Here is a 27,497-nt window from a genome sequence, read left to right as displayed (position 1 = left end):
AGTCACCATCAGTGCAGGGTATGCAGTAAAGAGAATCCTTAATGAATGTGAAAATGAGACGTTTTATACATTAATATTATATATTAAATCTTATATGTCTTACTGTAGAGTTGTAGAGTCCTAAAGTCGGAGCCCCTTGTGATATTAAACTGAGAGTTTCTTTTGGGAAGAAGATGTAAAGTACATGTACAGTGGCATGCAAAAGTTTGGGTACCCCTGGTCATAATGTGTTCTCATAAATAGTCAAGTGAGCAGATTTTTAAGCAAGGTTAGTTATTGTTTTGTTTTGTAGAATTTTAGAGTGAAAAAGGAAAAGGAGCACAATGCTAAATCTTTGCCACCCAAAGACATTTGAGCTCTCAACATTTACCAAGGTCTCAAACAGACCTTCATTGGCTCGTTAGGGCTATGGCACGCTCACGTCATTGTTAGGAATGGTCGGGTGCTGCAAATTTCAAGAACATATTGGACAACCCAACTCAGAACTGGAAGGTCTAAAGGTCCTCTCATCAAGTTATAGAGCCCTGGAGGTCTTCTCATCAAGTTCTAGTGCCCTAAAGGTCTTATTATCAAGTTATAGAGCCCTAAAGGTTGTCTTCTCGACTTTCTAGAGCCCTAAAGGCCTTCTTGTCAAGTTTTAGAGCCCCAAAGGTCTTCTCATCTTGTTCTAGAGCCCTGAAGGTTGTCTTCTCGACTTTCTAGAGCCCTAAAGGCCTTCTTGTCAAGTTTTAGAGCCCCAAAGGTCTTCTCGTCAAGTTCTAGAGCCCCAAAGGTCTTCTCGTCAAGTTCTAGAGCCCCGAAGGGCTTCTCGTCAAGTCCTAGTGCCCTAAAGGTCTTCTCATCAAGTTCTAGAGTCCTAAGGACCTTCTCATTAAGTTCTAGAGCCCTAAATGTTGTCTTCTCGACTTTTTAGAGCCCTAAAGGTCTTCTTGTCAAGTTCTAGTGCCATAAATGTCTTTTCATCAAGTTCTAGAGTCCTAAAGATCTTCTCATCAAGTTCTAGAGCCCTAAAGGTCTTCGCATCAAGTTCTAGAGCCCTAAAGGTCTTCTCATCAAGTTCTAGAGCCCTAAAGGTCTTCTCATCAAGTTCTAGAGCCCTAAAGATCTTCTCATCTTGTTCTAGAGCCCTAAAGGTCTTCTCATCAAGTTATAGAGCCCTGAAGATCTTCTCATCAAGTTATAGAGCCCTGAAGATCTTTTTGACAACTTCTAGAGCCCTAATAAACTAATAAACACATGCCAATACATTTTGTTTTTGTACATAATAATTAAATAATTTATTTGTACATTTTTTTTTAAAGATGAACAGTTTATTATTAAACCCTGAGGGGGTTTTGTGGTGTTGGGTGGATTTGGCTGGAAGCCACCGTAACAATCTGGCAACCCTCTATGCGACGCACTCCACTGTCGCACAGCAATGAGCTCACACACACACACACACACACACACACACACACACACACACACACACACACGTCGTGTCCGTAATCTGAGTTCACTACCTTGTCGAGGTATGTATAATAGTGCCCTATGTAGGGATCTGGGGGAGAGTGAACAGGGCTCAGATTCGGGCACGGCTCTGGGTTGAAGGTCCACACAGCCCGTGTTGTATAGGGAGGCTAGGCCACGCCCACATGCCGTTTGGAAGTCATTGTCCTCGACTCTGATTGGCTGGCTGGCTGGCGGAGGCGGAGCTACACGCGCCTCGTGTGCGGCTGCGCAGTGAGCAGGCTCTGTCTGAGCCCTGACAGTGAGCTGACTTTAGCTTTCTCATATCTGACCGGAGGGGAGATGAGGTGGCACACGGTGCTGCGCAGGACCCTCACCGGGCCCGGACACACAGCTCTGACCGGCAGGTCCGGCGTGGGACACCGCCGCAGCTTTAGCACGAGCGCACAAGTCCGGAAAGACTTATTGGAAGGTCAGTTAGCACGGCTAAAGCTAACGGCATGTGCGTGTCACTACACCAGTGTGTCCTAGGGGTGGTCCTGCAGCCCACCTGCGCTGCTCTTATCTGCTGCTGCTGCTGCTGCTGGTGGTGGTGCTGCTGCTCTTGCTGCTGCTGGTGGTGGTGGTGCTGCTGCTGCTGGTGCTGCTGGTGCTGCTCTTGCTGCTGGTGGTGGTGGTGGTGGTGGTGGTGCTGCTGCTAGTGGTGGTGCTGCTGCTGCTGGTGCTGCTGGTGCTGCTCTTGCTGCTGGTGGTGGTGGTGGTGCTGCTGCTAGTGGTGGTGCTGGTGCTACTGCTGCTGGTGCTGCTCTTGCTGCTGCTGCTGCTGGTGGTGGTGGTGGTGGTGGTGGTGCTGCTGCTAGTGGTGGTGCTGCTGCTGCTGGTGCTGCTGGTGCTGCTCTTGCTGCTGGTGGTGGTGGTGGTGGTGGTGCTGCTGCTAGTGGTGGTGCTGGTGCTACTGCTGCTGGTGCTGCTCTTGCTGCTGCTGCTGGTGGTGGTGGTGCTGCTGCTGCTGGTGCTGCTGGTGCTGCTCTTGCTGGTGCTGGTGCTGCTGGTGCTGCTCTTGCTGGTGGTGGTGGTGGTGGTGCTGCTGCTAGTGGTGGTGCTGGTGCTACTGCTGCTGGTGCTGCTCTTGCTGCTGCTGCTGGTGGTGGTGGTGCTGCTGCTGCTAGTGGTGCTGCTGGTGGTGGTGGTGCTGGTGGTGGTGGTGGTGGTGCTGGTGGTACTGGTCTTGCAGCTGATGCTGCTGGTGAATCCACACCATGATGTTTGATTTGCAAGGTCCATTTGGGCCAGAAATGCCTCAGAATTTTACCTTTACTAGCCTAGCATAAGAACAGAGCTGTCTGTCTGTCCACGTATTTATCTATCTGTCTGTCTGTCTATCTTTATATCTATCTGTCTGTCTATCTATCTGTCTATCTGTCTATCTTTATATCTATCTGTCTGTCTGTCTATCTTTATATCTATCTGTCTATCTATCTATCTGTCTGTCTGTCTATCTTTATATCTATCTGTCTATCTATCTATCTGTCTGTCTGTCTATCTTTATATCTATCTGTCTATCTATCTATCTGTCTATCTGTCTATCTTTATATCTATCTGTCTATCTATCTATCTGTCTATCTTTATATCTATCTGTCTATCTATCTATCTGTCTATCTGTCTATCTTTATATCTATCTGTCTATCTATCTGTCTGTCTGTCTATCTATCTGTCTGTCTGTCTGTGTCTATCTGTCTGTCTATCTATCTGTCTGTCTGTCTGTCTATCTTTATATCTGTCTATCTATCGGTCTATCTGTCTGTCTATCTGTCTATTCGTCAGTCCATCCGTCTGTCTGATTGGATAGCACCTATCAACCTGACGGCGCCAGCAGGGTCGGATTAACATGCTCAGCTCCGCTCTGATGGAAGTGAGTGGTTGGGAAAGGGTCCTCTGGCCTGTTTACTGGGCTGAACAGGCCACTGCTGGACACTAGGGAGAGGTTCCGAGCACTCGTAGGTCATCCCCTTGTGACTTGAGCTTCCAGGGCCTATGACCGAGCTAGACAGAGCGAAAAGGGGGGTGTATTAAATATCGTATGTCTCTCTAAACGATTAAGTAATAAGATCTGCATAATAATGAGTGTAAATGCGTGGTTCTCTACAGCCACTGTGAAATAGCTCCACCCCTCTCAGCTCCTTTATTTACCTTCTGAGAACAGCCAGCTGGGATAAAGGTCCAGTAATGGTGCCTTGAGGACACCAGATGGCGCCTCTGAACACCGTGGTTAAAACAAAGACTCAGAACTGGATTTGGGACTGAAATGGATGATACCCAGTGCTGTAAAATATGCCTTGACGGGCGGCTTGGGCGGAGTACGGAGTAACGTATATAAACAGTCTGAATTCTTGTGTTTTCAGCTTTGGAGGGCCGCTTTAAATCGTTCAAAGACAAAGCGGCCGCAGCGATGCCCGGCAGTGACTGGAGCCCCATCCATCAGACCAAAGGCCTCCCTCCTGAGCGGGCTGACGTAGTCATAGTGGGAGGCGGGGTGATCGGCTGGTCCATCGCTTACTGGCTGAAGAAGAAACGGATGTTCCGAAACGACCTCAGAGTGGTGCTGGTCGAGAAGGACCCCACGGTAAGTGGCAGCTGCCGTTCTTGCTGGCGGCCTCCCTGGCGGCCTCGCTGGCGGCCTCGCTGGCGGCCTCGCTGGCGGCCTCGCTGGCGGCCTCACTGGCGGCCTCACATTTAGTGAGTGCATCCTTGTCATCGTTTTTACTTCCCTTAACATTGAACAGGCTATTTTTCTTCCTGTGACTTTAAGACTAATATCCACTATATGTCTAAAAGTTTGTGGACACCCCTTCTAATTTGCATTCAGCTACTTTAAGTTGCACCCACTGTTGACACAGATGTGCAAATGCACACAAACACACACAGCTTGTCTAGTCCCTGTACTGCCAATAGAATAGGTCTCTCTGGAGCAGATAACCAAACATGCACCTATAGGCAGCTTGCCACCTAATGCCAGGCGTGAGCTAGAGGGGTATATAAAGCCCCCCAGCATTGAGCTGTGGAGCAGTGGAACTAGAACTGTGCTCGCTGGAATGATGGTGATGACGCTCCAGGTGAATGCAATCAAAACCTCACAGCAATCAGAAAGCCTTCTTCCCTGGACAGTAGATAGTTACTCCAACAAAAGCAGAATAGAATTTTTATTATTATTAAATACTCTTGATTTCGGAAGAAGCAATGAAGGAGCAGGTGTCCCAATACTTTTGCCATCTAATGCCAGGCGTGGGCTAGAGGGAAATAAAGTACCCCCCAGCGTGGAGCTGTGGAATAATGGATGGTGCTCCATCCAGTACGTTTGGGATGCATTGGGGAGTTGGAGAGAAGGTGAATGCAATCAAATCCTCACAGTGATGCTCCTCCAAAATATACCAGAAAGTCTTACTTCCCTGGACAGTGGGTGAAGACAGACTCCAACAAAAGCAGGATAAACTCGGGTGTCCCAATACTTTTGTCCATTGAGTGTATATAAATGAGCTCTGTTTTCATAGGCCTCTCTGCATTGTGCCTCAGTCAGAAAGCAGGTTGGGCTGAAACACCGCGTATATATCCTTCAGTGTGAGTGGGCGGGGCTAAACTAAACTGCTGCAGGCTGAACAGGTGGATGTATGTAAGTGCTCTGGATTGTGTGATTCCTGACTCCCTGTCTCTCTCTCTCGTGTTCTAAGTACTCCCAGGCCTCCACTGTGCTGTCCGCCGGAGGCATTCGCCAGCAGTTCTCGCTGAAGGAGAACATCCAGCTGTCCTTGGCCTCGGCTGAATTCCTGAGGAACATCAATGTAAAATCCTGAGCGGTAACACATTGACAGCTTCTGCACCGCGCTCATGACTGAATGCCTGATCTCCTGCGTCTGGTTTCTTTGCAGGAGCATCTTGGGATTTTGAATGAGGATCCTGTGGATTTGCAGTTTAACCATTCGGGTTACTTATTCCTGGCGAGTGAAGATGTAGCGCATATCATGGAGGAGAATCACTTGACCCAGAAGTAAGTGTTGTCACTTTATTAGAAACACCTATCTTGTGCTTCCACTCACTGGCCACTTTATTAGAAACACCTATCTTGTGCTTCCACTCACTGGCCACTTTATTAGAAACCCCTACCTTGTGCTTCCACTCACTGGCCACTTTATTAGAAACCCCTACCTTGCGCTTCCACTCACTGGCCACTTTATTAGAAACACCTATCTTGTGCTTCCTCTCACTGGCCACTTTATTAGAAACCCCTATCTTGTGCTTCCACTCCCTGGCCACTTTATTAGAAACACCTACCTTGTGCTTCCACTCACTGGCCACTTTATTAGAAACCCCTATCTTGTGCTTCCTCTCACTGACCACTTTATTAGAAACACCTACTTTGTGCTTCCACTCACTGGCCACTTTATTAGAAACCCCTATCTTGTGCTTTCACTCACTGGCCACTTTATTAGAAACACCTACCTTGTGCTTCCACTCACTGGCCACTTTATTAGAAACCCCTACCTTGTGCTTCCACTCACTGGCCACTTTATTAGAAACACCCACCTTGTGCTTCCACTCACTGGCCACTTTATTAGAAACACCCACCTTGTGCTTCCACTCACTGGCCACTTTATTAGAAACCCCTACCTTGTGCTTCCACTCACTGGCCACTTTATTAGAAACCCCTACCTTGTGCTTCCACTCACTGGCCACTTTATTAGAAACCCCTACCTTGTGCTTCCACTCACTGGCCACTTTATTAGAAACCCCTACCTTGTGCTTTCACTCACTGGCCACTTTATTAGAAACCCCTACCTTGTGCTTCCACTCACTGGCCACTTTATTAGAAACCCCTACCTTGTGCTTCCACTCACTGGCCACTTTATTAGAAACCCCTACCTTGTGCTTCCACTCACTGGCCACTTTATTAGAAACCCCTACCTTGTGCTTCCACTCACTGGCCACTTTATTAGAAACCCCTACCTTGTGCTTCCACTCACTGGCCACTTTATTAGAAACCCCTACCTTGTGCTTCCACTCACTGGCCACTTTATTAGAAACCCCTACCTTGTGCTTCCACTCATTGGCCACTTTATTAGAAACCCCTACCTTGTGCTTCCACTCACTGGCCACTTTATTAGAAACCCCTACCTTGTGCTTCCACTCACTGGCCACTTTATTAGAAACCCCTACTTTGTGCTTCTACTTACAGTAGCCTAATGCATTTATTAGAAGGGGTGTCCACAAGTATTTGGACATGTAGTGTGATATGAGTGGTGATTCTGCTGTTTGTTTGTTTCTTTGGTGGTTTTTGTCCCTAACCAGGGAGCTTGGGGCAGAAGTGATCCTCATGTCACCAAGTCAGCTTAAGGAGAGGTTCCCTTGGGTAAACACGGATGACGTCGCACTGGCCTCCTATGGTTAGTCTGGCTTTCTGTTGATCTGCGGTGGCCGGTCACGATCACTTTATGGCGGGGTGCTGATTTGTTTATGGAGGGTGTATTAACTGCACTGTGCTGTTTAGGGCTGGGGAACGAAGGCTGGTTCGACCCTTGGACACTGCTGAACGCGTTCCGGCGCAAGGCCATGTCTATGGGAGTCTTACAGTGCTTTGGAGAAGTCACAGGTTAGCTTTTATTTCCTTTATGGCGATACAGAGTGTGTGTGTGTGTGTGTGTGTGTGTCGGAACAACACTGCACAGAGTTTTTTTTTATTGTTTTAATTAGTGACTCATTTAATTATTTCTTGAAGTAATTTGTGGAGAGCAGCCGGTGCTGGCCTTGCTCTGTAATTACATTTAATATAAAAGCGATTTGGTTGCAGATAAATGAGGCTTCATAGATTTCAGATAATCTGTAAACCATAAGGGCACATTAAGGCCGGAGCACGCCGACCGGACGAGCACGACCGCTGGGTTGGCGTGACTCGGCTGTTTGTGTCCGTTCACGTTTGTTCGGAAAACGATGCCGCTCGGTTCGCCGGCCGTGACTTCCAATGGTCTTTTTTTTTTTCCCTTGCGCAGCTGCTCACCCACTAAACCTCAGCTCACGCCTTTTCCTGGTTACCATAGCAACCAGCTAGTTCTTAACTAAGCCAATACTTCGTTAACGACATTGTATTGTGAAGTGAAGAAACGAAATAAATGAAAGGAGCCCTGAATTTCACTGTCAGATCCTTCCGCCCAAAAAAGTAGTTCCACAACACGAGTTACTGCTGTTCAATGCTAATACCGTAGCTGATAGCGCTGATACCGTAAGGCTCACCTTTTGTGGTACGGATAGAGCCGTAGAACTGCCCAAGTATCAAGTCCAGCCAGAGGCGTTATAAAGGGGGAGAGCGGCCACTGGTTCAAATACGAACGGACGTTCTCGTAACGCTCAACATGGCACCGACCAATCAGATTGCGAGGTTGGAACAAACAGCACATTTTATAATAGCACATTTTTTGCTAGTCTGTAAACAGTATAATAGTGTGTGTGTGTGTGTGTGTGTGTGTGTGTGTGTGTGTGTGTGTGTGTGTGTGTGTGTGTGTGTGTAGAAAGGGTCATGACTGTACAGGTGTGGTACTGAAGCCTCTTGTGTGTTTTAGGGTTCACATGTTCAAGTTGGAACGCTAAAACCGTGGATGGAGAAACACATCTGCTGAAAAGGATTAAAAATGCGAAGGTGAGTTTACCTGGTCTTCATTTTTTAATAACGATCAGAGCTCTATTTCTGGAATAGTTTTTCTGTACACAGTATTCTAATACTGTGTACAGAAAAACTATGTTTTGAACAAATTTTTCATATCATTTAAAAACAGCAGCTGTTATTATTAAATCAGCTGATGATTTTATGATAATTGGACCAAAAGAAATGCTACAAAAAATTAACTTGTAATAAAATCTTTTTACGTTGTCATGTAATAACTCGCCTTTCAAGACTTGTATTTGTTTGTATTGTAATTTTTTACTTTCTTCTGCTAAGTTCTGGAGGTTGACTGAGATTTTATATATATATATATAAAACAAGTCTTTTTTTTTTTTTTTTTTTTTTTTTTTTTTTGCTTAAAGAGTACTTTTTTTCCAAACAAGTTTGTTTTGTTTTGTTTTGTTTTTTAACTCTTCAAAAGAGGATTTTTCCCCAAACAAGTCTTTTTTTTCTTTCTCTTAAACAAGTACTTGTTTTAAATGAGTACTTTTCAAAACGAGTAACATGAAATAAAACCGTTTACCTTTTTGATGACTTTTCTAATTAACATATCGTACAATATTTGGACATGCCTTCATTTCTTGCTGACCTCGATATGGCCTATCGTGTTTAATTAGTGAAGAGAGCCAATTAACGTGAATGAACTGATATTTTTAATATTCCAATTCCAATGTCTGAATATTCTTAATTACCAAAAGTTCACTGCTCTTTAAAAGGCTGTAGTTGCATGATTATGCTATTATATTATCATTCTCATAAAATTGGGGCAGTGGTGGCTCAGCGGTTAGAGCGCCGGGATATCGATAACAGGGTTGTGGGTTCGATTCCCGGGCTCGGCAAGCTGCCACTGTTGGGCCCTTGAGCAAGGCCCTTTACCCTCTCTGCTCCCCGGGCGCTGGAGTTGGCTGCCCACCGCTCTGGGTGTGTGTGTACTCACTGCCCCTAACACATGTGTGTGTGTGAGTGTGTGTTCACTACCAGATGGGTTAAATGCGGAGGACACATTTCGCTGTACAGTCCACGCTGTACAGTGACGAATACGTGCACCTTTACCTTTATCCTTTATCCTTTATCTCATAAAAATCTTAAAGTGACAATAATATCCCAATTATTTCTGGAATAAATAATGGCCATCGTCCGAACTAGTGGGTGACAACTGGACACAGCATGAACTGGGGAACATTTTCTTTTTTCTTTATTTATTTATTTATTATTATTTTTTTAACCATATTTACACTGGTTTCCTGTGGAGAATTTTCAGTGTTCTTTCCACTGTGGTGTAGAAGCCTGTATAATCCCCACTGTAATAGGAATGTGTTCCACTGCACTCACAGCACTAATGATGACGGTGGTCCTGTACTCTAACAGGTGCAGATGCCCAACAGCTTGGAGTACCAGCCTGTGGAGTGTGCGGTGGTAGTAAATGCAGCCGGTGCGGAATCTGGGAAAATCGCTGACATGCTTGGCATCGGGAAGGGCCCGGAAAACACCCTAGCTGCCACTCCATTACCTGTGGAACCAAGAAAGAGGTGGGAACATCCCAGCAGCCCAGTCTTCGGTTTCCTTGGTGGTAAACGTGGTTGTTGTAGTGTAGTGGGTGTCAACAGAACCCTGGCAGACTAGGGTTCGATTCCCACTCCCTACACTACACTACACCAAAAAGAGTCATTGGGCAAGACTCCTAACTCTACGTTCTCCTACCTGTGTAGCATAATTCACCTGAAAGTCTCTCTGGATAAGCCATTCATAAGCCAAGCATTTTCATTTTATATATTATTGTTTATTTATTTATACCAGGTTTTTTTTTTAACTCCTATTCAATCGTGAAGGGTCCATATCATGGGAAACCCAGTTTTCCTCATATTGTTATGAATTGAAGATGACATGTCTGATTTGTTATATATATATATATATATAAAGAAATAAAAAAGAAATGCCGTTTGTGTTGTGTTTCGTAAACCATGGACAGGTCCCCTAAATTCCATATATTAAAAATGTGCTGTTTACAGCATTTATTTATTTGCAGAAATGACAACTGCTCAAATGCAAAGACATTATTATGATAATTATAATGCAAAGAAGTTATTATTGAAATTTAAACACAGTACTAATATCTGAACTTTGAGAGCATTCAGAATCACTATGCTGAAATAACCTTGACGGCCAATCACAGCTTTCATGTCTCCACTAGTCTTTCACATTGCTGTTGGGACTTTACTAATTTTTCTCCAGAGCGCTATATATATATATATATATATATATATATATATACACACTTTTATAATGATATGTATTTTTTTTTGTCCCACAGGTATGTTTATGTGGTGCACTGTCCGGACGGACCGGGCCTGGATTGTCCATTTTTGATCGACTACTCAGGAGTTTACTTTAGACGAGAAGGGCTCGGGGGAAATTACATCGTAGGGAAGTCCCCAGAGGAGGTATGAGCTCGAGATGAGCGTGGCTCTTCCAAGAGTACAGTGTAGAGTCTGTGGAGTGGTGTGGTCTTCATACTGCCTTCTGTTTTTAGTAGAGTCTAAGCTTCTATACTATCTAGCTATGGGTATTTCTGCGTGAAGCTGTTCTGTAAGCCTCTCTGAAGAAGAGCGTCTGCTCGATGCCTCAAACGTAGATAAAAATAATGTTCTTCCAGTGACTATCTAACCTCCTCTATTGTTCGTTTTTCTATGGCAGACAGAAGAGCCGGACGTCAGTGACCTGGAAGTGGACCACAAGTTTTTTCAGGAGAAGGTCTGGCCGCTCTTGTGCCATCGGGTTCCTGCCTTTGAGTCTCTGAAGGTGAGCTGTAGTGCTACAGTGGGAGATGGGTGTAGCACAGTGTGGTGCAACAGTGAAAATGGGTGAAGCAATGAGTAGTGCAACAGTGAGAAATGTGTGTGGCTCAACAGTGGAGAAATGGGTGGAGCGCAACGGTGGGATATGGGTGAAGCATAGTGTAGTGCAAAAGTGATAATGGGTGAAGCAATGGGTGTGGCTCAACAGTGGAGAAATGGGTGGAGCGCAACAGTGGGAAATGGGTGGAGCGCAGTGTAGTGGAACAGTGAAAATGGGTGAAGCAGTAAGTGTAGCGCAACAATGGGAAATGGGTGTAGGGCAAAAGTGGGAAATGGGTGTAGCACAGTGTTGTACAACATTGAGAAATGGGTGTAGCTCAACAGTAGAGAAATGGGGGGAGAGCAAAAGTGGGAAATGGGTGGAGCGCATTGTAGTGCAACAGTGAAAATGGGTGAAGCAATGATTGTAGCCCAACAGTAGAAAATGGATGTAAGGCAAAAGTGGGAAATGGGTGTAGCGCAGTGTAGTGCAACAGTAAAAAAAAAAAAGTGAAGTTATGAGTAGTGCAACACTGGGAAATGGGTGTAGCTCAACAGTGGAGAAATGGCTGTAGTGCAAAACTGGGAAATGGGTGTAGCTCAAAAGTGGAACATAGATATAGTGCAGGCCAGCAGTAGAAAATGGGTGTAGTTTAGCAGGGGTAATTCTGTTCCTGTGCTCTGGATTATGATATTATGATAGACGAACTGTTCACTGATTTGAAGGGTGGGGGACAAATGCCCACCCCTGTGCCAGGGGGACACTAGGCCTGTAGTTGTAGTGTTTCTGCTGTTACAGGGGGTTAACCTGATGCTTTTTGTTTTTGTTTTTTCTCCACCCACCCAGGTGTCATCAGCATGGGCGGGGTTTTATGACTACAACACGTTTGATCAGAATGCAGTCGTGGGGTTGCACCCTCTCATCAACAACATGATCTTCGCCACGGGCTTCAGCGGCCACGGGCTGCAGCAGTCCCCCGCTGTCGGCCGCGCCGTGGCTGAGCTCATTCTGGACGGAGGCTTTCAGACCATTGACCTCAGCGCCTTCGACTTTAGACGCATCACATCCCAGGAGCCGATTCAGGAGAGGAACATAGTGTGAGGACGAGGAGGCTCTGGATTGAGTGCATTTGATAGCAATTAAAGGAGAAGTAGGGGGGGTTGGGGGGCACTTTTCAAAGAGCTCGGTGCCTCAAGAAATCTCAGAGATCATCACCATGACTCTGCGGTTTTGGTAAATTTAGAATTTAATTTGGTTGCATTTTGTATTTTGTTCTGGACTTGATTGAATCATTCTGAATAGTTGAATCAATTCCAAAGTGATTCGGATTACTAATGCAGTTGAATCACTGCATTCGGCTCTGTGCACCATAGAGAATAAGGTCTACTATATATAGTACAGTATAGTATAGTAGTGTAATTGGACCATTTACAGTGGCACAGGTTGGGCTGAAATCAAGCCAAGAGCACTACATACAAGTCAACGGTTAGCTCATTGGCCATTTTATCAGAAACACTGATGTGCTTATAGAAGCACCACAACACACTACATCCCAGCAGTGCCCTTTTACACCTGCTCCTTTCATGTGACTTGTATGTGGATCGAATCCTGAGTCAGGAGTCAGACTGAAGTCCGACTGCCGTGTGGGACGGAATATGCAAATTTGCCTGCTGGGCAGCGCTTCGGCTGTACAGGGAGGAAGGTTGGTTGCTTCACACCTACGCATTTTAATACGGTTCGGCCTCATCCAGACGTAATGCTTCAGACGGATGAAATGAGCAGGTGTAACGGGGGCTGAAATGCTCAGGCTTACTGACCTATTTCACATCCTGAAAGCAGGGGAAAGTGTCCTTTATGTATCCGATCTCACGCAAAGCACCAATTAGCCAGCAGAGACGAGACCAGTGCTGTAACTTTTCAAGAACCGCCAGAATCCATCATGGTTCTGTTGTTTTCTGTGATGTTTCTGTGTACAATAATGTCGTTCAGGATCAGGATCAGGATCATGGACTATTAAACGGGTTTTCTTATTGCTGATTAAGCCATTTCTTACTGTAAACGGGCTGATCATTGCTGTTCCACACTAAAGAACAGCCCATCAGATTAGATTTGGATTTTATCCACACCTTTTCTCCCTTGGTATTCCTCTTCTTCTGGGAATTCCTGCTCTGACTGAAGTATTAACGGAAAACCCTGAGTGTCTAATAATAATAATAATAATAATAATAATAATGATGATGACTTGATTTTATTTTTATACATGAAGAAATTGGACATGTCCACAAGATATTGAAACGTCCGCTGTTGATCATGCCATACCTGCACAATCCTCCTGAGTTTTTTGTAAGTGCTGGGTAAAAAGTGCCATGGATGTGTTTCAGCATCCTAATAAACGGCTGTGGAAACCCAGTCAAATCCTCCTGAGTGATCTGATGTCTATAAACGACCAACAGCTGCAGTGGAGCTCTGAGCATCTGCCCCCTGTCATTTCTTGGCCTTCTTTGTGAGCAGGTCCACGATGGATGTCGATTTCCGTTTCTGCCCTGTGAGGAGAACCAACAGCCGTGAGTCACCAGATCACCCGAAGCAGATCGGTTCGCAATATTCACCTCTTTATGAACTCACCCTTCTTCTCCGCTGAGCCGCTGCCCGTGTCGTTGGATCGCTTTGCGTACGCCGCCTTCATCCTCTGGATGTTCCTCTTGCCGACAACGTCGTGGTCCACGATGGGACGAGGGTAATCTTTTCCCACGATGCACCCTGCCTGCTGCTGGACGCTATGGGGCGCTTTCCAGGGCTCGTATATGTACTGAGCTGGGAATTTCTTCAGGACGGGGAGATATTTCCTGACAAAAAAAATAAAATGGACGTGAACAGGTAGAATATTAATTTCCACATTGTGTGGTTTGTGATTTAATATGACGGCATTTTACTGAAATATTTGATTAGGTTTGGGTTTGCAATAACTGACAAATTAATAGAATAAATAGATACATTTAAATAAATAAATATACGTTTTAATGATTGGAAAAATAAGACAAAATGTAATATAAGGGTACTCACATCATGTTCATTTTCAAGTTAAATTTCTTACAAAAAAATAATTATATATTTAATATAACTTTTTTATATATATATATAACTTTCATTTAATGTATTTATTGGGGAAGAAATAAAACCTTGTATTAAACGTGTTTACGTGTACACACCTTTTGTGTCACGACAATGTTAAATTAAGCAAATAAACAGTAATTATGCCATAACATAGTTATTAGGACTGAAAGCCAACAAAACATGGAAGTTGACCAGGGTGCCCAAACTTTTGCATAAGAATACACGCATAAATATTTTATGTAAGACCAAGATTCTGCTGTTTATCAAAGTTTAAGACCTGCCAAAATGCATTACAGATAGTTCTAATCAGTCTAGTCAGTCAAGCGCCGTCTCACTAGAAGTGTGGAAGTATAACATTTATAAATATTAAAATAGAAATATATAAAATGATCTTGGCAGAGATAACTGGTCGTCTGAAGTTTTAGCATTTGTACCACTAAATTTTATTCAAGCGATTTGGTACTTGTTTTGTGTACAGGTACAGTACTGATATTGTAGGTTATTGGATATACAGTTATTTTAACATAATTTCAATATTAGGAAGGTAATGATTTTAAAAAGGATTTAAAGTTTCACTTTTTCCATTTAGAATAATGCTATCAGACCTTTATTTATTACACTTTATATAAATAATGTAAAAAAGGGTCACATTTTCATTATATCTGTTATAACTTACCATGCTAAAGTTCTAAGTCTAAAAAAAAAATTAAGTTATCACATTAGGTAAATATTAATTATATAAGACAAAAATACTTAATAAATAAAATTTACTTAATAATTAATAATAAAAAATCCTTAAATAAAATGATTACAGTCACAGCATTAGGTTTAAGTTATATAACTTATAAGGTCCGAATCTTTACTTGATGTAGTCCCCATTCTTGTCCGTCTTCTTCCCAAAAGCAATGGGGGAGTAGACTCTGAAGAACTGGTGAAAGAACGCACTGGCTGAGAGCCACTGCCAGTTTCCTGCATTCAGAGCCCAGTCAGCGTCCAGCAACAGCTCTTCAAACACCTGGAGCATAATCAGTTATCGTACAACTGGAAAACCCAATGTTTCATATTCGACACGACGATTTTTACAGCAGCAATGAGGTCATGTGAAGAACAAAACCCCCAAAACAAAAGAACAAACCTTTTGGCCCTCTTCCCAGCTAATCCACAGGTCCCCTCGGGTCAGGAAGCAGGCCACAGCGTGTCGGGCCAGGTGATGGATCCAGCCCTCTTGCCGCAGCTGTGTCATTATAGCATCGATGAAGGGGAAGCCGGTGCGAGCCTGGGTTAACGGAGGCAGCATTAGAGCTCATCCTGGCAAATATTACAGTTCTATGAGCTCAGAGTCTCGAGTTAGTGAGTCCCCTGCTCAGATACACTCACTAATAGTGGTGACCGGACTGGATTGAACTGGACTGGTCAGGCACATCTGCCCTAACCTTATTACTGCACTCATTTGCCTTGGTGTAGCCCATTTTACTTGCCTCTCTCCACGCAGCAAGGTGCTCGGGATTGCAGTCCCAGTCCACCTGCACGCAGTTCGGGTTGCCGTTCATTTTGTTGAAGTTTGGGATCCCAAAAGCTGCAGTGTAGAAGAACTCTCTCCACAGCAGCTGGCCATGCAAGGAGACTGGCGGGGCGGAGTGCTTCCTCTGCAAAGACCAGTTTAATAAGAGCATAAAATACAGCAGGGGTCACCAGGAGAGACCAGAGTCCGGCACTGTGCTGGACTTTGGTCCTCCATAACAGAAACTGATGACCCCTGAAATCTGGAGTTACATGATTACATAAGCATGACTGATCACTGACCCTAGATACAGTCCATGTGCTTCTTTACGTGCACGTGCACTATAAGCCCCTGTGGCGCGACCTAAGCTTTCAGCCTTTGTTTTCCTTCCATTACTTTCACTTTTCTACTTGAAGTGGTTCTGAAACCAGTACTTTTACACTTTTACTGGAGTAAAAAGCTTCAGTTGATACTTCAGCTTCTATAGAAGTCTTTTAAACCCTCGTATCTCCACTCACTTCTACCTGAGGAATGAATGGGAATACTTTTCAGTCAGTTTTCTTCTTTTCCAAATGCTGCAGCCATATGTGTGTTAATAGCGCCCCTTATGGGCAACTTAAGCCTACTAGATCGTGGGAAGTAGTGAGCAAGCTGCAAGGCAGGTCCATGAGGTCGCTGAAAGCTGCTGTAAGGAAACCTCCAACTCACCCCTTGGTACACTTCGGCCAGGCGCCACCAGAACGTGCGGGCGGACAGGCAGCCGAATTTGACGTATGGGCTGAGGACGGTGGTGCTGGGCTTCAGGGCATTGGGGGACGTCTGGGGTTTCTCGAAACTGCACACCCAGTTCTGCAAGCGAGCAAAACACAGCAACACACACTTTATTAAAAGTGTGGGTCAGGCCTGCAGTCTTCTGTGACCTGGTAATTTATGGTGTGTGTGTGTGTGTGTGTATATATGTGTTAACTGTACGTAGTCACCGCTCGCTGCATGTGTTCGTCCAGCCTGCGCAGAGCTTCCTGCTCTCCCCCTGGGTAAAGTACTGGTCCTAATGTGGAGGAATCCTGTCCAAGCTCTTCCAGTGTTGGTACCCCATACCTCTGATCGTGCTTCTCTGAGCTTGGTGTCGAGACCCCTGAACGGTACCAGACAATGTGAAGATTAGTTCACATGAAGTTCTGCTACATCACCTCAGCCTCTACTCGATGTTAGAACACTGCTGTGAGGATTGGATTGCACGGACTGCCTTAGTGAAGTGAGGTCAGTGAAGCTCCATCACCCTAGAGAATGCAGTTCCACTGCTCCACAGCTAGGGGGCTTTATACACCATGTTAGGATTTGGGCACAGTGAGCGTAGGCTTGTGTGTGGCCGCTCCAGAGCGTCCCACTGTGAAGGTGCACCCTAAAGTATCTCCTGTCACACACACACACATATACACACACACAAAATGGACAAAAGTACTGGGACACCTGTTTGTCCATTGTTTCTTCCAAAATCAAGGGTATTGAGAGTGTAACTGTCTCGACTGGCTCACCTCATCCCGGAAAAAAAGGCCTTGATGGAGCACCCTCATCATTCCAGAGAACAGAGTTCTTCTACTGCTCCACAGCTCAATGCTGGGGGGCTTTATACCCCTCTAGCCCACGCCTGGCATTAGGCAGCATGGTGCCAATGGGTTCATGTTCGTTTATCTGCTCCAGAGAGTCCTAATCTATTGGCAGTACTTCTGCATGTGTGTGCATTTGCACATCTGTGTCTGCAGCAAAGGGTGCAACTGAAAATAGCCGAATGCATTTATTAGAAGGGTGTCCACAAATATTTGGACACATAATGCATCCATACCTTTCATGTCCTCTCTGGTTGGTGCAGGCACTGGCCGTTTAGGTGGACCAATTGCATGCAAGACATTCTGGAAGCGAACGTAGGTCAGAGGAGCCTTTCCGTTGTTCTCTTCAATAATCCTGCATATGAGAAACAAACAAAAAAATGAATACCTGGTCCGTACTGGTTACTACGGTGATTGACATCGTAGCCCAGGTTACCTTTCCAAGTTGTAGAGGGTGTGGGAGATCTTAGTTATGACTTCTACACCATGCTGTTTAGCCAAGTCCATCACTTCCTTGTCCCTTTTTTGACTGTATGGCTCAGAGTCGACCTCAAAGGTCAACCGTGTCACTTTCCACTCCTCAAACAGCCTTGGAAAAACATCCTTGGGAACCCCTCGGATAACGAAAAGCCTAGAAGAACCAACAGAGCATCTCTTTTGGTCCGTTGCATTGGTCCAGATTCACATTATGACAGCATAATAGCAACTGTGCAACATTATATATATATATATATATATTTTATGCATATATATATATTTGCATGCATACATGCATGCATGCACGTATGCATGCATGCACGCATGCATACACACATATGCATGCATAAAATATACACACGCATACATGCATGCATGCATGTATGTATGCATGCATACACACATATGCATGCATAAAATATATGCATGCAATGTTGTCAGGCCAATAGCTGCTATTCTGTCCCAAACCTGGAGTTGAGTTTCTTCAGACTGGAATCCAGGTCTTGTAGGGCTTCAATGAGGAATCTCCATCTGTTAATGCCAACCTGGGCATTCTTGGGGAACCAGGGGTCCAGTATGAACACCGGATAAACGTGCTTGCAGTCGTGCAAGGCAGCCTTTAACGCGGGGTTATCGTGCAGGCGAAGGCCCTTACGGAACCAGTGGATGCAGTTGTGCTTCATGGTCTAATAGGTGCTAAGTGAGAAAGAAAGAAACACACAGAAGTAACAGGAGTTACAGAGCTGACATAACAGCCCACGAGATGCAGCTGTTGCACTCAGCACCGCAATCGGCACGAGCAGGACTTCAGTGCAAAACAATAGCAAAACTAGCAAAGTGCACGTGTAAAGGTAAACGTCCCTTTAAAGGTGAACGAAGGCATGTCCTCACGGAGCAGACTGACCTGGACACAGCTCCACTGCGGGTGGACAGAGCCTCTGTTTTGCAACTGCTCTTTCCGGATGTTACAAAACTGTACCCCGCGGGGGCGTGGTTTAGAGGGGCACGTCTCCTCTGGCTCCTCCCCCAAGCGGGACTCGGGCGCGTTCATGTCGCCCATTCATTCATAGCCTAAATTAGACAAAGCGAGGTAATGGAAACAGGACTAATACATAAATAAATACATAAATAAAAATTTAAAAATGATATTCATAGCTAATAATAATAATAATAAGTTTAATATTATTATTACACAGTAAATTACACTTATTTTTTATCTTTACTTGCAAAAATAACACACCCCTATAGGTTAACGCCTGTAAATTGGTACTGCACTAATTCTGGGATTAGTCTCTATTAATAATAATAATAATAATAATAATAATAATAATAATAAGTATAATATTATTATTACACAGTAAATTACACTTTGCAAAAAATAACACACCCCTATAGGTTAACGCCTGTAAATAGGTACTGCACTAATTTTGGGATTAGTCTCTATTAATCATAATAATAATAATAATAATAATAATAATAATAATAATAATAACAATATTATTATTATTATTATTATTACTTTTTAAAATAATATTATTATTGTTGTTGTTGCATTGCTTTGTTTTAGTATGTGCTGTCATTATATATATTTTACTAATATAATTCATTATATTACTACTGTTACCGTAATTATTATTTTAGCACATACTGTTAGTATATACTTTAGTATAAACTGTCTATATCTATAATACTACTATTAATACTTACTATGATCTATGTCTATAATAGTACTGTAAATAGTATTGTAAATATTATTATTAGTAGTAAGTTGTTATTATTCTAATATATTCCCTAATTATCTAGCTATATTATTATTATTATGTTTGTCCTTCTTGAATTCAAGCTATATTTCCTCAAACATTTAAGTCGCCATGTGAAAATAATGACATTTAAAGGATACTTAAGATATAAAAAATAATTTTATTTTAATTTAATTTATATAAAATTATATATAATAATTAAATTTCAGACACAGCCTCTGAAGGTGTCCTGCTGTGGTCTCTGGCAGGTCCTTTAGGTGCTGGAAGCTGTGAGGTGGGGCCTTAATGGATCTCAGTCTACTGACCACTGCTTACTGGGAACACCCTATGGGACCTGCCTGGTGTCCCAGTTGTCCAGAACCTCACAGTTTGGGCCTTGTCAAAGGGTCTCAGATTCTCAGCCAATCAGCTTCCACTTCCTCAGCCGGTCACTGGCGGATCCCCTCCTCCTGCGTTTGAATTTCTCCCTCGCGCAGAAGCCGTTACTGCTGTCCGTGAACGCGCAGAGCGCCGCTGTGACGCTCCAGGCTGTGATTGGCTGCTCGGCCTCTGAGCGCGATGGCGGCGGCGGCGGAGGAGAGAGCGGCGAAGCGGCTGAAGGCGGACTCCAGCACCGAGGCTGGAGGCGACGACGGTGATGATGGCGGGGCTAACGGTGGTCCTGCTCTCCACAGCCCGGTCTCTGGCTTTAAAACGGAGCGGGTTTTGCGCGAGTCTGCGCGGGAGAAAACCATGTTCATCCACGGGAAGGTGAGGGAGAGTGCGGGAGCTAGGCTAACTGACAGGCTAGCAGGTTAGCTACCGGAGAACTTGGGGTTGCTTGACTAGCAAGTCCTGGACTAACTCTGGGTGTCCCCTGGATGTCCTGGACTAACTCTGGGGCTTCCCTGGATGTCCTGGACTAACTCTGGGTGTCCCCTGGATGTCCTGGACTAACTCTGGGGCTTCCCTGGATGTCCTGGACTAACTCTGGGGGTTCCCTGGATGTCCTGGACTAACTCTGGGGGTTCCCTGGATGTCCAGGGCTAACTCTGGGGCTTCCCTGGATGTCCTGGACTAACTCTGGGGCTTCCCTGGATGTCCTGGACTAACTCTGGGGCTTCCCTGGAAGTCCAGGGCTAACTCTGGGGCTTCCCTGGAAGTCCAGGGCTAACTCTGGGGCTTCCCTGGATCTCCTGGACTAACTCTGGGGCTTCCCTGGATGTCCTGGACTAACTCTGGGGCTTCCCTGGATGTCCTGGACTAACTCTGGGGCTTCCCTGGATGTCCTGGACTAACTCTGGGGCTTCCCTGGATGTCCTGGACTAACTCTGGGGCTTCCCTGGAAGTCCAGGGCTAACTCTGGGGCTTCCCTGGAAGTCCAGGGCTAACTCTGGGGCTTCCCTGGAAGTCCAGGGCTAACTCTGGGCGTTCCCTGGAAGTCCAGGGCTAACTCTGGGGGTTCCCTGGAAGTCCAGGGCTAACTCTGGGGGTTCCCTGGATGTCCTGGACTAACTCTGGGTGTCCCCTGGATGTCCTGGACTAACTCTGGGGCTTCCCTGGAAGTCCAGGGCTAACTCTGGGGCTTCCCTGGATGTCCTGGACTAACTCTGGGGCTTCCCTGGATGTCCTGGACTAACTCTGGGGCTTCCCTGGATGTCCTGGACTAACTCTGGGGCTTCCCTGGATGTCCTGGACTAACTCTGGGGCTTCCTTGGATGTCCTGGACTAACTCTGGGGCTTCCTTGGATGTCCTGGACTAACTCTGGGGCTTCCTTGGATGTCCTGGACTAACTCTGGGGCTTCCCTGGAAGTCCAGGGCTAACTCTGGGGGTCCCCTGGAAGTCCAGGGCTAACTCTGGGGGTCCCCTGGATGTCCAGGGCTAACTCTGGGAGTCCCCTGGAAGTCCTGGGCTAACTCTGGGAGTCCCCTGGATGTCCAGGGCTAACTCTGGGGGTCCCCTGGATGTCCTGGATTATCTCTGGGTGTCCCCTGGAAGTCCAGGGCTAACTCTGGGGGTCCCCTGGATGTCCTGGACTAACTCTGGGGAATTCCTTGGAACTAGCTACCTAATTCTGGGGTTCTGCACACAGTAGCGAGTTGAAGTGTAGTGGTTAAGATATGCACAGTATCAAATTCCTCAAATTATATTAAAATATTACAGTAGTAAAATTATTAAACCGTGACAGTGGTTAATTTATGCTAAACCAATGTAATTTACACATTTTTGTCAGGTAAGGAAGTCCAGAAAGGTCATAATAAAAGTTCCATAAAATTCCTTTGACGTTATTTCGTGATCATAACTTACTTTTCTTGAGAAAGCAAATGTTATCTGAACTAAATGTATTTTGAGATTACAAGAAAAATAAGTTATCCTGAGAAATTTCCAGAAAACGGCACTTATCTCAAGATAATACTGTTTTCTTGGGATAACTTATTTTGTGATCTCAAGCTGCGCTTTGTTGAGAACACTTGTAATAAATAACATAAATAACATAATAAATAAACAGTTAAAAATAAAATGCTGAATTCCATATTAATTTTTTACTACATAACTTATTTTTCTTGTGCCCTCAAAATAACAAGTTGTTTTTTTTGTGATGCTGACTTATGTTTCACAGCTTATCTCAAGATCACAAGAAAAATAAGTTGAACATGATGGTGTAGAAATGTATAATTTTGTCCCACTCGCATTGTTTGCTACATCACATATTTTTAAATTACAAAGACTGTTTTCTCAGGAATTTACTTTTCTTGAGAAAACAAATACAAGTTGTGATCTCAACAAAAAAATATTTCTTAATTGTAGTCCTCTTCCCTTTCGTCATTGTTTGCACCATTCTTTCTCACCATAGATGGATGACCAGGAGGCCGTTGTCATACTGGAGAAAACCCCAATCAGACAAGATACTCTAGCGGAACTGTTGAAGACCAGCACGCTCAATCTGGAGATGAAAAATGATATCTACTGCACCTACCATCTCCACGCACCTGCTCACCTGAACGGTACGGTACGAACTCTGCACTTGTTCATTTTTCAAGGGCCCATATTATGGAAAGCTGAATTCTGCTTGTCCAGTGTAGTGTGTAAGTCATTGTGTAAGTCTTCGGTCCATACAGTCTTGCTTCCAGGTGGATAACAACCAATTTGAGAGTTTTTTTAAACATGATGCTGTAAAAAAATAAACTTTCTGTGATTTAGTGAGTGCATGAAAAATAGTGTCCCAGGGTGACTAGAGTCCAGTGTCACTCTAGATATTCACAGTTTGACAACTGCACATATAAGTAAGTAGCCTTTAAAACTTCAACACTATTATATAACTGCTCAAACCGCAGCCTGAATCTGCCTAAGCCTCTTAACTACCACACTGGATAAAGATTGCTGGTTTGCACTGGTTGTTTTTGGTGAGGGTGTCGGTCATGAAGTTCAAGAGGAAAATGTTCACAGTACGAAATAATGAAATATAAATAATATATGGACAAAAGTATTGGGATGCATCTTAGTCCTGTTGACACAGGTGTATAAAATCAAGCCCCTGGCCATGCAGTCTGCCTTTCTTCCACACATTAGTGAAAGACTGAGTGTGAGTTCTAAAGAGCTCACTAGACTCCAGCGTGGTTCTGTATGTAATAGGAGACACCGCTGCACCAACAAGAAGAAAAAGTCAGCTGGTGAAATTTCCTCCCTCCTAGATCTTCCTCCATCAGCTGTGGTTTTAGATTGGGATATCATAAAAACTACTGTAGGTGTCCCAATACTTTAGTCTGTTTAGTGTATATACAATACAATGCAAGACCTGGTCACAAAAAAAGTTATAAGACTATTCAAGCTACATGCTACTAGACATTGTGTCTCCTCCACAGAAATCAAAACCACAGTGATATGCCCAGCAACTGAGAAGCATGTGAAGAAATATCTTCACCAGGAGACCTTTCTGATTGAAGAATCTGGGGAAGACTACCGTGCCATCACCCTTCCTTACATCAGCAGCCAAAGCTTCAGCGTCCAGGTGAGTCTGGTCTATGTAGCATACTTTCATATTCATACTTTCATCACATAGGTGTTCAATAAAAACATTAGTTCTGTTTCTCAAATCTAAACTTCAACATGTGTACACAGCAGGTGAAGTCTGTAAAATGGACAGAAGTATTGGGACACCTACAGCAGCTTTTATGACCTCCCATTCTAAATGTTTTCACTGATCACTTGTGCATGTAATAGTCCAAAATAGTCCTCTGAAGGCATCGCTTTTGTGAGAGGGCGACATTTGTGGATTTTATCAGAGCACCATACAACTGGCGAGAAGCTAGGCTTCAGCTGGCACTACTACAGACGAGTAGAAGGGTCAGACTTGCAGTTGATTGATTGCAAATAATGTGTGCCATTAATAACTGATTGTGTTAACCCATTATTAATGCATTAACCTGGAGAGATCTAGATAAAACACACCTGCTTAATTCTGCAGTGGGTGTACAACATCTTGGAAAAGAAAGCTGAGGCAGATCGGATCGTTTTTGAAGACCCAGATCCTAATGTTGGTTTTCTCCTGCTGCCAGATTTCAAATGGGACCAGAAGCAGGTGGGTGAACATCACAGATCCGACTGTTGGTCACTTCCACAATGAGTTATTGTCCTTTAATTACCAGTGAATAGAACTTGTTGGGCTCTGTACTAGGGATTAAGGTTTTTTTTAAACCCCCAATCTGATTCGAGTCTCTTAAAGCTATGTTTGGATTCCAGTCTGATCTGATCTTTGTGTTTCTTTAAGTAATACAACTACATTTTCTAAAATTAGACTAAAAACTGATTTTCTTTGTTTAAGCAGCTTTTTAAACATCTGTCTTAAGCTCCATAGTGTTTAATATCACACAGTCCGGTCTGGCTGACCTACCGAAGCATTCAGCTCCCAGATCCTTTACCACTCCACAGTCACATCACTTGGTGTGTGCATTAGCCTTCTCCTCTGTTCTAAATGTGTTGTTCAGAGCTGGTTTAGAACCTGAGAATGGAGTGTGGTTCTCTCGCTGGTAGAACAGAGCATTTCCACCATGGCTTGGTTTCTAACCAGGCATAATTCCTGAGCGAATATGGGATGGGAGGAATGTTTTTAGAAAAATGTATATGATGTCTATTAATGCCGCGTAGAGGATGCCAGGTGGCTCTCTGATGAAGCAAACCTAAGGATCGGAGGAACCTTAAAAGCAGATACCTGATTCATTAAAAATGCCTGAATTGGCCTCCGCTCCCAGGTCACTGGAATGGATTGGGACAGCCCTAGTTCATATCCGACATCTGCATGACTATTAATAGTCAGTCATAAATGATTATTAGTTTGTCTTTATACAATATTCATTCTTCTTTCCAGCTTGATAACATGTATCTGATAGCTATTACGCATCGAAGGGACCGGAAGAGTTTGAGGGATCTCACATCAGAGGACCTCCCGCTACTAAGGAACATCCGTGAAAAGGGACAGGTAAGCCCAAGTAACCATATTCACCCACTACAATCCAACTAAGGGTCCAGTGGCCGTGTAAAACCAGAAAATTATCACGGTTGTGAAGCATTGTTTAATTAGTGCAAACTTGAAAACATCTGAGCTGAGCTAATAGTGTGTGAAAATCCTCATGCCTTCTTTGACCAGTAGATGGCAGTATTGATTCTTTTCTTTTTTTTACTCTTCTTTTGTCTGATGTTTTATATGGATTTTAAGAAACCTGGTACTCAAACGAGTTGCCTTTCTGCCTCGGTGACCTTCTGCAAGGGTCCAAAATGTTTTAAGTCTGCTCCATTTAGAGTTGCTCTGGCTCCACAGGAGGCCATTCAGAAGCGGTACGGCATCCCTCCGAGTAAACTGCGAGTGTACTTGCACTACCAGCCATCCTACTACCACCTCCACGTGCACTTCACCTCGCTGGACTACGATGCTCCTGGATGCGGGGTGGAGAGGGCCCACCTACTGTCCGACGTCATCCAGAACCTGCAGGCCGACCCCCGTTACTACTCCAGCCGCACCCTCACGTTCCCGCTGCGGGCCGACGACACCCTGCTGCTCAAGTTCAAAGAGGCTGGCAAGCTCTAGAGAGCACTGGACTCTTACTTCCTTTACCCTTTTTACGTGTGTTTTATTACTAAACATTATTTCCAACAGTCACCGATATCAGACTACTGCTTCAGCTTTGGATTAACAGTCAAAACTATTCATAGTGTCCCGTCTGAGGAGTAACGATGCGCTGAAACATGATGTTGGGATGCTGAAGCATTGAGCATCGTGGCGAACCATCATTCTGTTAATTATGATATCTGCAGGATTTACATAGCTTGAATACCAATGCTTGCAAACAAGCAGCACCAATCATTAACTCACTCCAGCGCGTTCATATCATAGCGCCTCCCTACTCCCAGCTCTAGTCTCATTTTTAATTATTCGGCAGCTAGGATCCAGGGGTGGAGGAGCCAGATAAAGTCAGAGCATCTCCTCCAAAACCTCAGGCAGGTCTTGTGGGGTGTTCCCGGTATGCAGTGGACACTATCTACAAAAAGGGCTCCAAGCAAAGAGTGAACAGCCAGCAAAACTGGCAACCGGGTCATTCCATCACAATTTCTTCTGCTAGCGTCACAGCGGCAGGCGGTTTTAATGTTATGGCGGATTAGTGCATACATTGTAATGTTCTTTACATTACGTTCAAATTGTTCTTGTTTTTTGTGGTTTGTTTTGTATTTTGTTAATAAAATATTGATCCGGTAATGCCGCAGTGCCTGCAGAGACTCTCCATGGCATGCTTTTCTGTCCGGGTGCTCTCAGTGAAGGAGTAGTGATAAGGGTTTGTCTTTAAATTGTACGTAAATATTCTTCCTTCTGTGACGCGAATCATTTACATGCATGATTCTTGTCTCGTTTGTTTCCATGCTGCCCGCCTCTGTACACCCTGCTTATTATGGATCCCTGGAAAGCGGTCTCTGCAGAAATCAAGCTTGGAGCGGAATTTGCAGGCTTATAATTTTCAGCGCGCAGAGCTACTCGCGGGGCGGCGTGAAAATTCATTTCCAGGCAAAGCTGAGGCAGTGGGGCCTCTTGGCCTTGTTCTGAAAGTCAAGGGGTCTTTTGAGGAGATTTAGTCGAAGCTGACAGTCCGCAAGCCTGCGGGTAGGAATCTGAGAACCTCGAACCTTTACTGCTTTGTAGAAAGAATGGGCCTAAATACTGTGTATACACTGTATGTCCAAATGTCTGTGGACACCCCTTCTAATGAGTGCATTCAGCTACACACAAACCGCTTGTTCAGCCTCTTTAGCAAAGTATTGCCAATAAAATAGGACTCTCTGGAGCAGATAAACAAACATGAACCTTTTGGCACCATGCCTAAGACCCGGTATGGGCCCCCCCCAAACACTGAGCTTTGGAGCAGGCCAGGGATTTCGGGCCCCATGAAAAGATATTACACTGGGCCCCACAACTCAATTCTAAAAGTTCTGCCAAAATACTCAGTTAATACATTTTTTAGGGGTCCTGTCAGTCACAAGCCCTGAGACGGGGACTGTGTTCTCTGGAATGATGGTGGTGCTCCATCCAATACTTTTTTCGAATGAGTTGGGGAGAAGGTTGGGTGGTGATCATCCATCCATCCAACATCCAGACCTCTCTAACATTCTTGAATGCAATCAAATCCTCACAACAATGCTCCTCCAAAATCTAGCAGAAAGTCTTATTCCCTGGACAGTAGAGACATTTGCCAACAAAAGCAGGATCAGCAGGATTTTCATATCCTTGATTTCAGAAGAAATAATGAACAAGCAGATGTCCAAATACTTTTGTCCTTCTGGTGTGTGTATATAGTAAATGCTCTAAATGCTTGAGTTTGAAGTTCTACTTCCTTCTGTTTTTGCTCTGAGGTTTTGCGTAAGGCCTTACCTACGTCCAGCCAGGCCACAGAGGCCACACTGGGACAACAAGCAGCCAGCCACCCAGCAGCGAGCTGTGAAAGCTGAAGGTTTTTTTTTTTGTTGTTTTTTTTTTTTTTTATATCCTCTGCACTGTTTACACTCTGTGCTGTTTTATGCAGCTCC

General features: G+C 44.5%; 3 protein-coding genes across 3 annotated transcripts; 2 read left to right on the top strand and 1 right to left on the bottom strand.

Moving 5' to 3' along the window:
* The first annotated feature begins 1,713 nt into the window (after positions 1-1,713).
* foxred1 (FAD-dependent oxidoreductase domain containing 1) lies at positions 1,714-13,507 on the top strand. Its single transcript, XM_072659677.1, has 11 exons — positions 1,714-1,921; positions 3,852-4,072; positions 5,175-5,285; positions 5,373-5,491; positions 6,790-6,884; positions 6,989-7,090; positions 8,055-8,131; positions 9,524-9,684; positions 10,467-10,596; positions 10,850-10,954; positions 11,837-13,507. The coding sequence occupies exons 1-11, from the start codon at positions 1,792-1,794 to the stop codon at positions 12,089-12,091; spliced, it is 1,506 nt and encodes a 501-aa protein (XP_072515778.1). The 5' UTR covers positions 1,714-1,791; the 3' UTR covers positions 12,092-13,507.
* cry5 (cryptochrome circadian regulator 5) lies at positions 13,223-18,650 on the bottom strand. The gene is made up of 11 exons (XM_072659676.1): positions 18,594-18,650; positions 18,158-18,385; positions 17,649-17,843; positions 17,449-17,567; positions 16,586-16,740; positions 16,314-16,454; positions 15,583-15,750; positions 15,240-15,380; positions 14,968-15,119; positions 13,616-13,836; positions 13,223-13,533 (listed from the first exon to the last, which is right to left on the bottom strand). Exons 2-11 carry the CDS (start codon positions 18,370-18,372, stop codon positions 13,475-13,477), a joined length of 1,566 nt encoding a protein of 521 aa, XP_072515777.1. The 5' UTR covers positions 18,373-18,385; positions 18,594-18,650; the 3' UTR covers positions 13,223-13,474.
* Positions 18,651-19,968: 1,318 nt separating this feature from the next.
* Positions 19,969-26,194, top strand: dcps (decapping enzyme, scavenger). The gene is made up of 6 exons (XM_072658758.1): positions 19,969-20,199; positions 22,285-22,435; positions 23,294-23,439; positions 23,896-24,009; positions 24,796-24,906; positions 25,246-26,194. Exons 1-6 carry the CDS (start codon positions 20,008-20,010, stop codon positions 25,510-25,512), a joined length of 981 nt encoding a protein of 326 aa, XP_072514859.1. The 5' UTR covers positions 19,969-20,007; the 3' UTR covers positions 25,513-26,194.
* The last annotated feature ends 1,303 nt before the right edge of the window (positions 26,195-27,497 follow it).

Source organism: Salminus brasiliensis, chromosome 16 (genome assembly GCF_030463535.1).
Source record: "Salminus brasiliensis chromosome 16, fSalBra1.hap2, whole genome shotgun sequence".
NCBI classification, from domain to species: domain Eukaryota; kingdom Metazoa; phylum Chordata; class Actinopteri; order Characiformes; family Bryconidae; genus Salminus; species Salminus brasiliensis.
The sequence above is the reverse complement of the archived record's forward strand: the minus strand, read 5'-3'. Positions and strand labels throughout refer to the sequence as shown.

Excerpts from the sequence above, each read along its gene's own strand:
- foxred1 (XM_072659677.1), top strand. The coding sequence starts at position 1,792 with ATGAGGTGGCACACGGTGCTGCGCAGGACCCTCACCGGGCCCGGACAC. Across the intron at positions 1,922-3,851 it reads CCGGAAAGACTTATTGGAAG|CTTTGGAGGGCCGCTTTAAA; the intron begins GTCAGTTAGCAC and ends TTGTGTTTTCAG. Across the intron at positions 8,132-9,523 it reads AAAGGATTAAAAATGCGAAG|GTGCAGATGCCCAACAGCTT; the intron begins GTGAGTTTACCT and ends GTACTCTAACAG.
- cry5 (XM_072659676.1), bottom strand. The coding sequence starts at position 18,372 with ATGAAGCACAACTGCATCCACTGGTTCCGTAAGGGCCTTCGCCTGCAC. Across the intron at positions 16,741-17,448 it reads AACCAGAGAGGACATGAAAG|GGGTCTCGACACCAAGCTCA; the intron begins GTATGGATGCAT and ends GGTACCGTTCAG. Across the intron at positions 15,120-15,239 it reads GCTGGGAAGAGGGCCAAAAG|GTGTTTGAAGAGCTGTTGCT; the intron begins GTTTGTTCTTTT and ends ATTATGCTCCAG.
- dcps (XM_072658758.1), top strand. The coding sequence starts at position 20,008 with ATGGCGGCGGCGGCGGAGGAGAGAGCGGCGAAGCGGCTGAAGGCGGAC. Across the intron at positions 22,436-23,293 it reads CGCACCTGCTCACCTGAACG|AAATCAAAACCACAGTGATA; the intron begins GTACGGTACGAA and ends TCTCCTCCACAG. Across the intron at positions 24,907-25,245 it reads ACATCCGTGAAAAGGGACAG|GAGGCCATTCAGAAGCGGTA; the intron begins GTAAGCCCAAGT and ends CTGGCTCCACAG.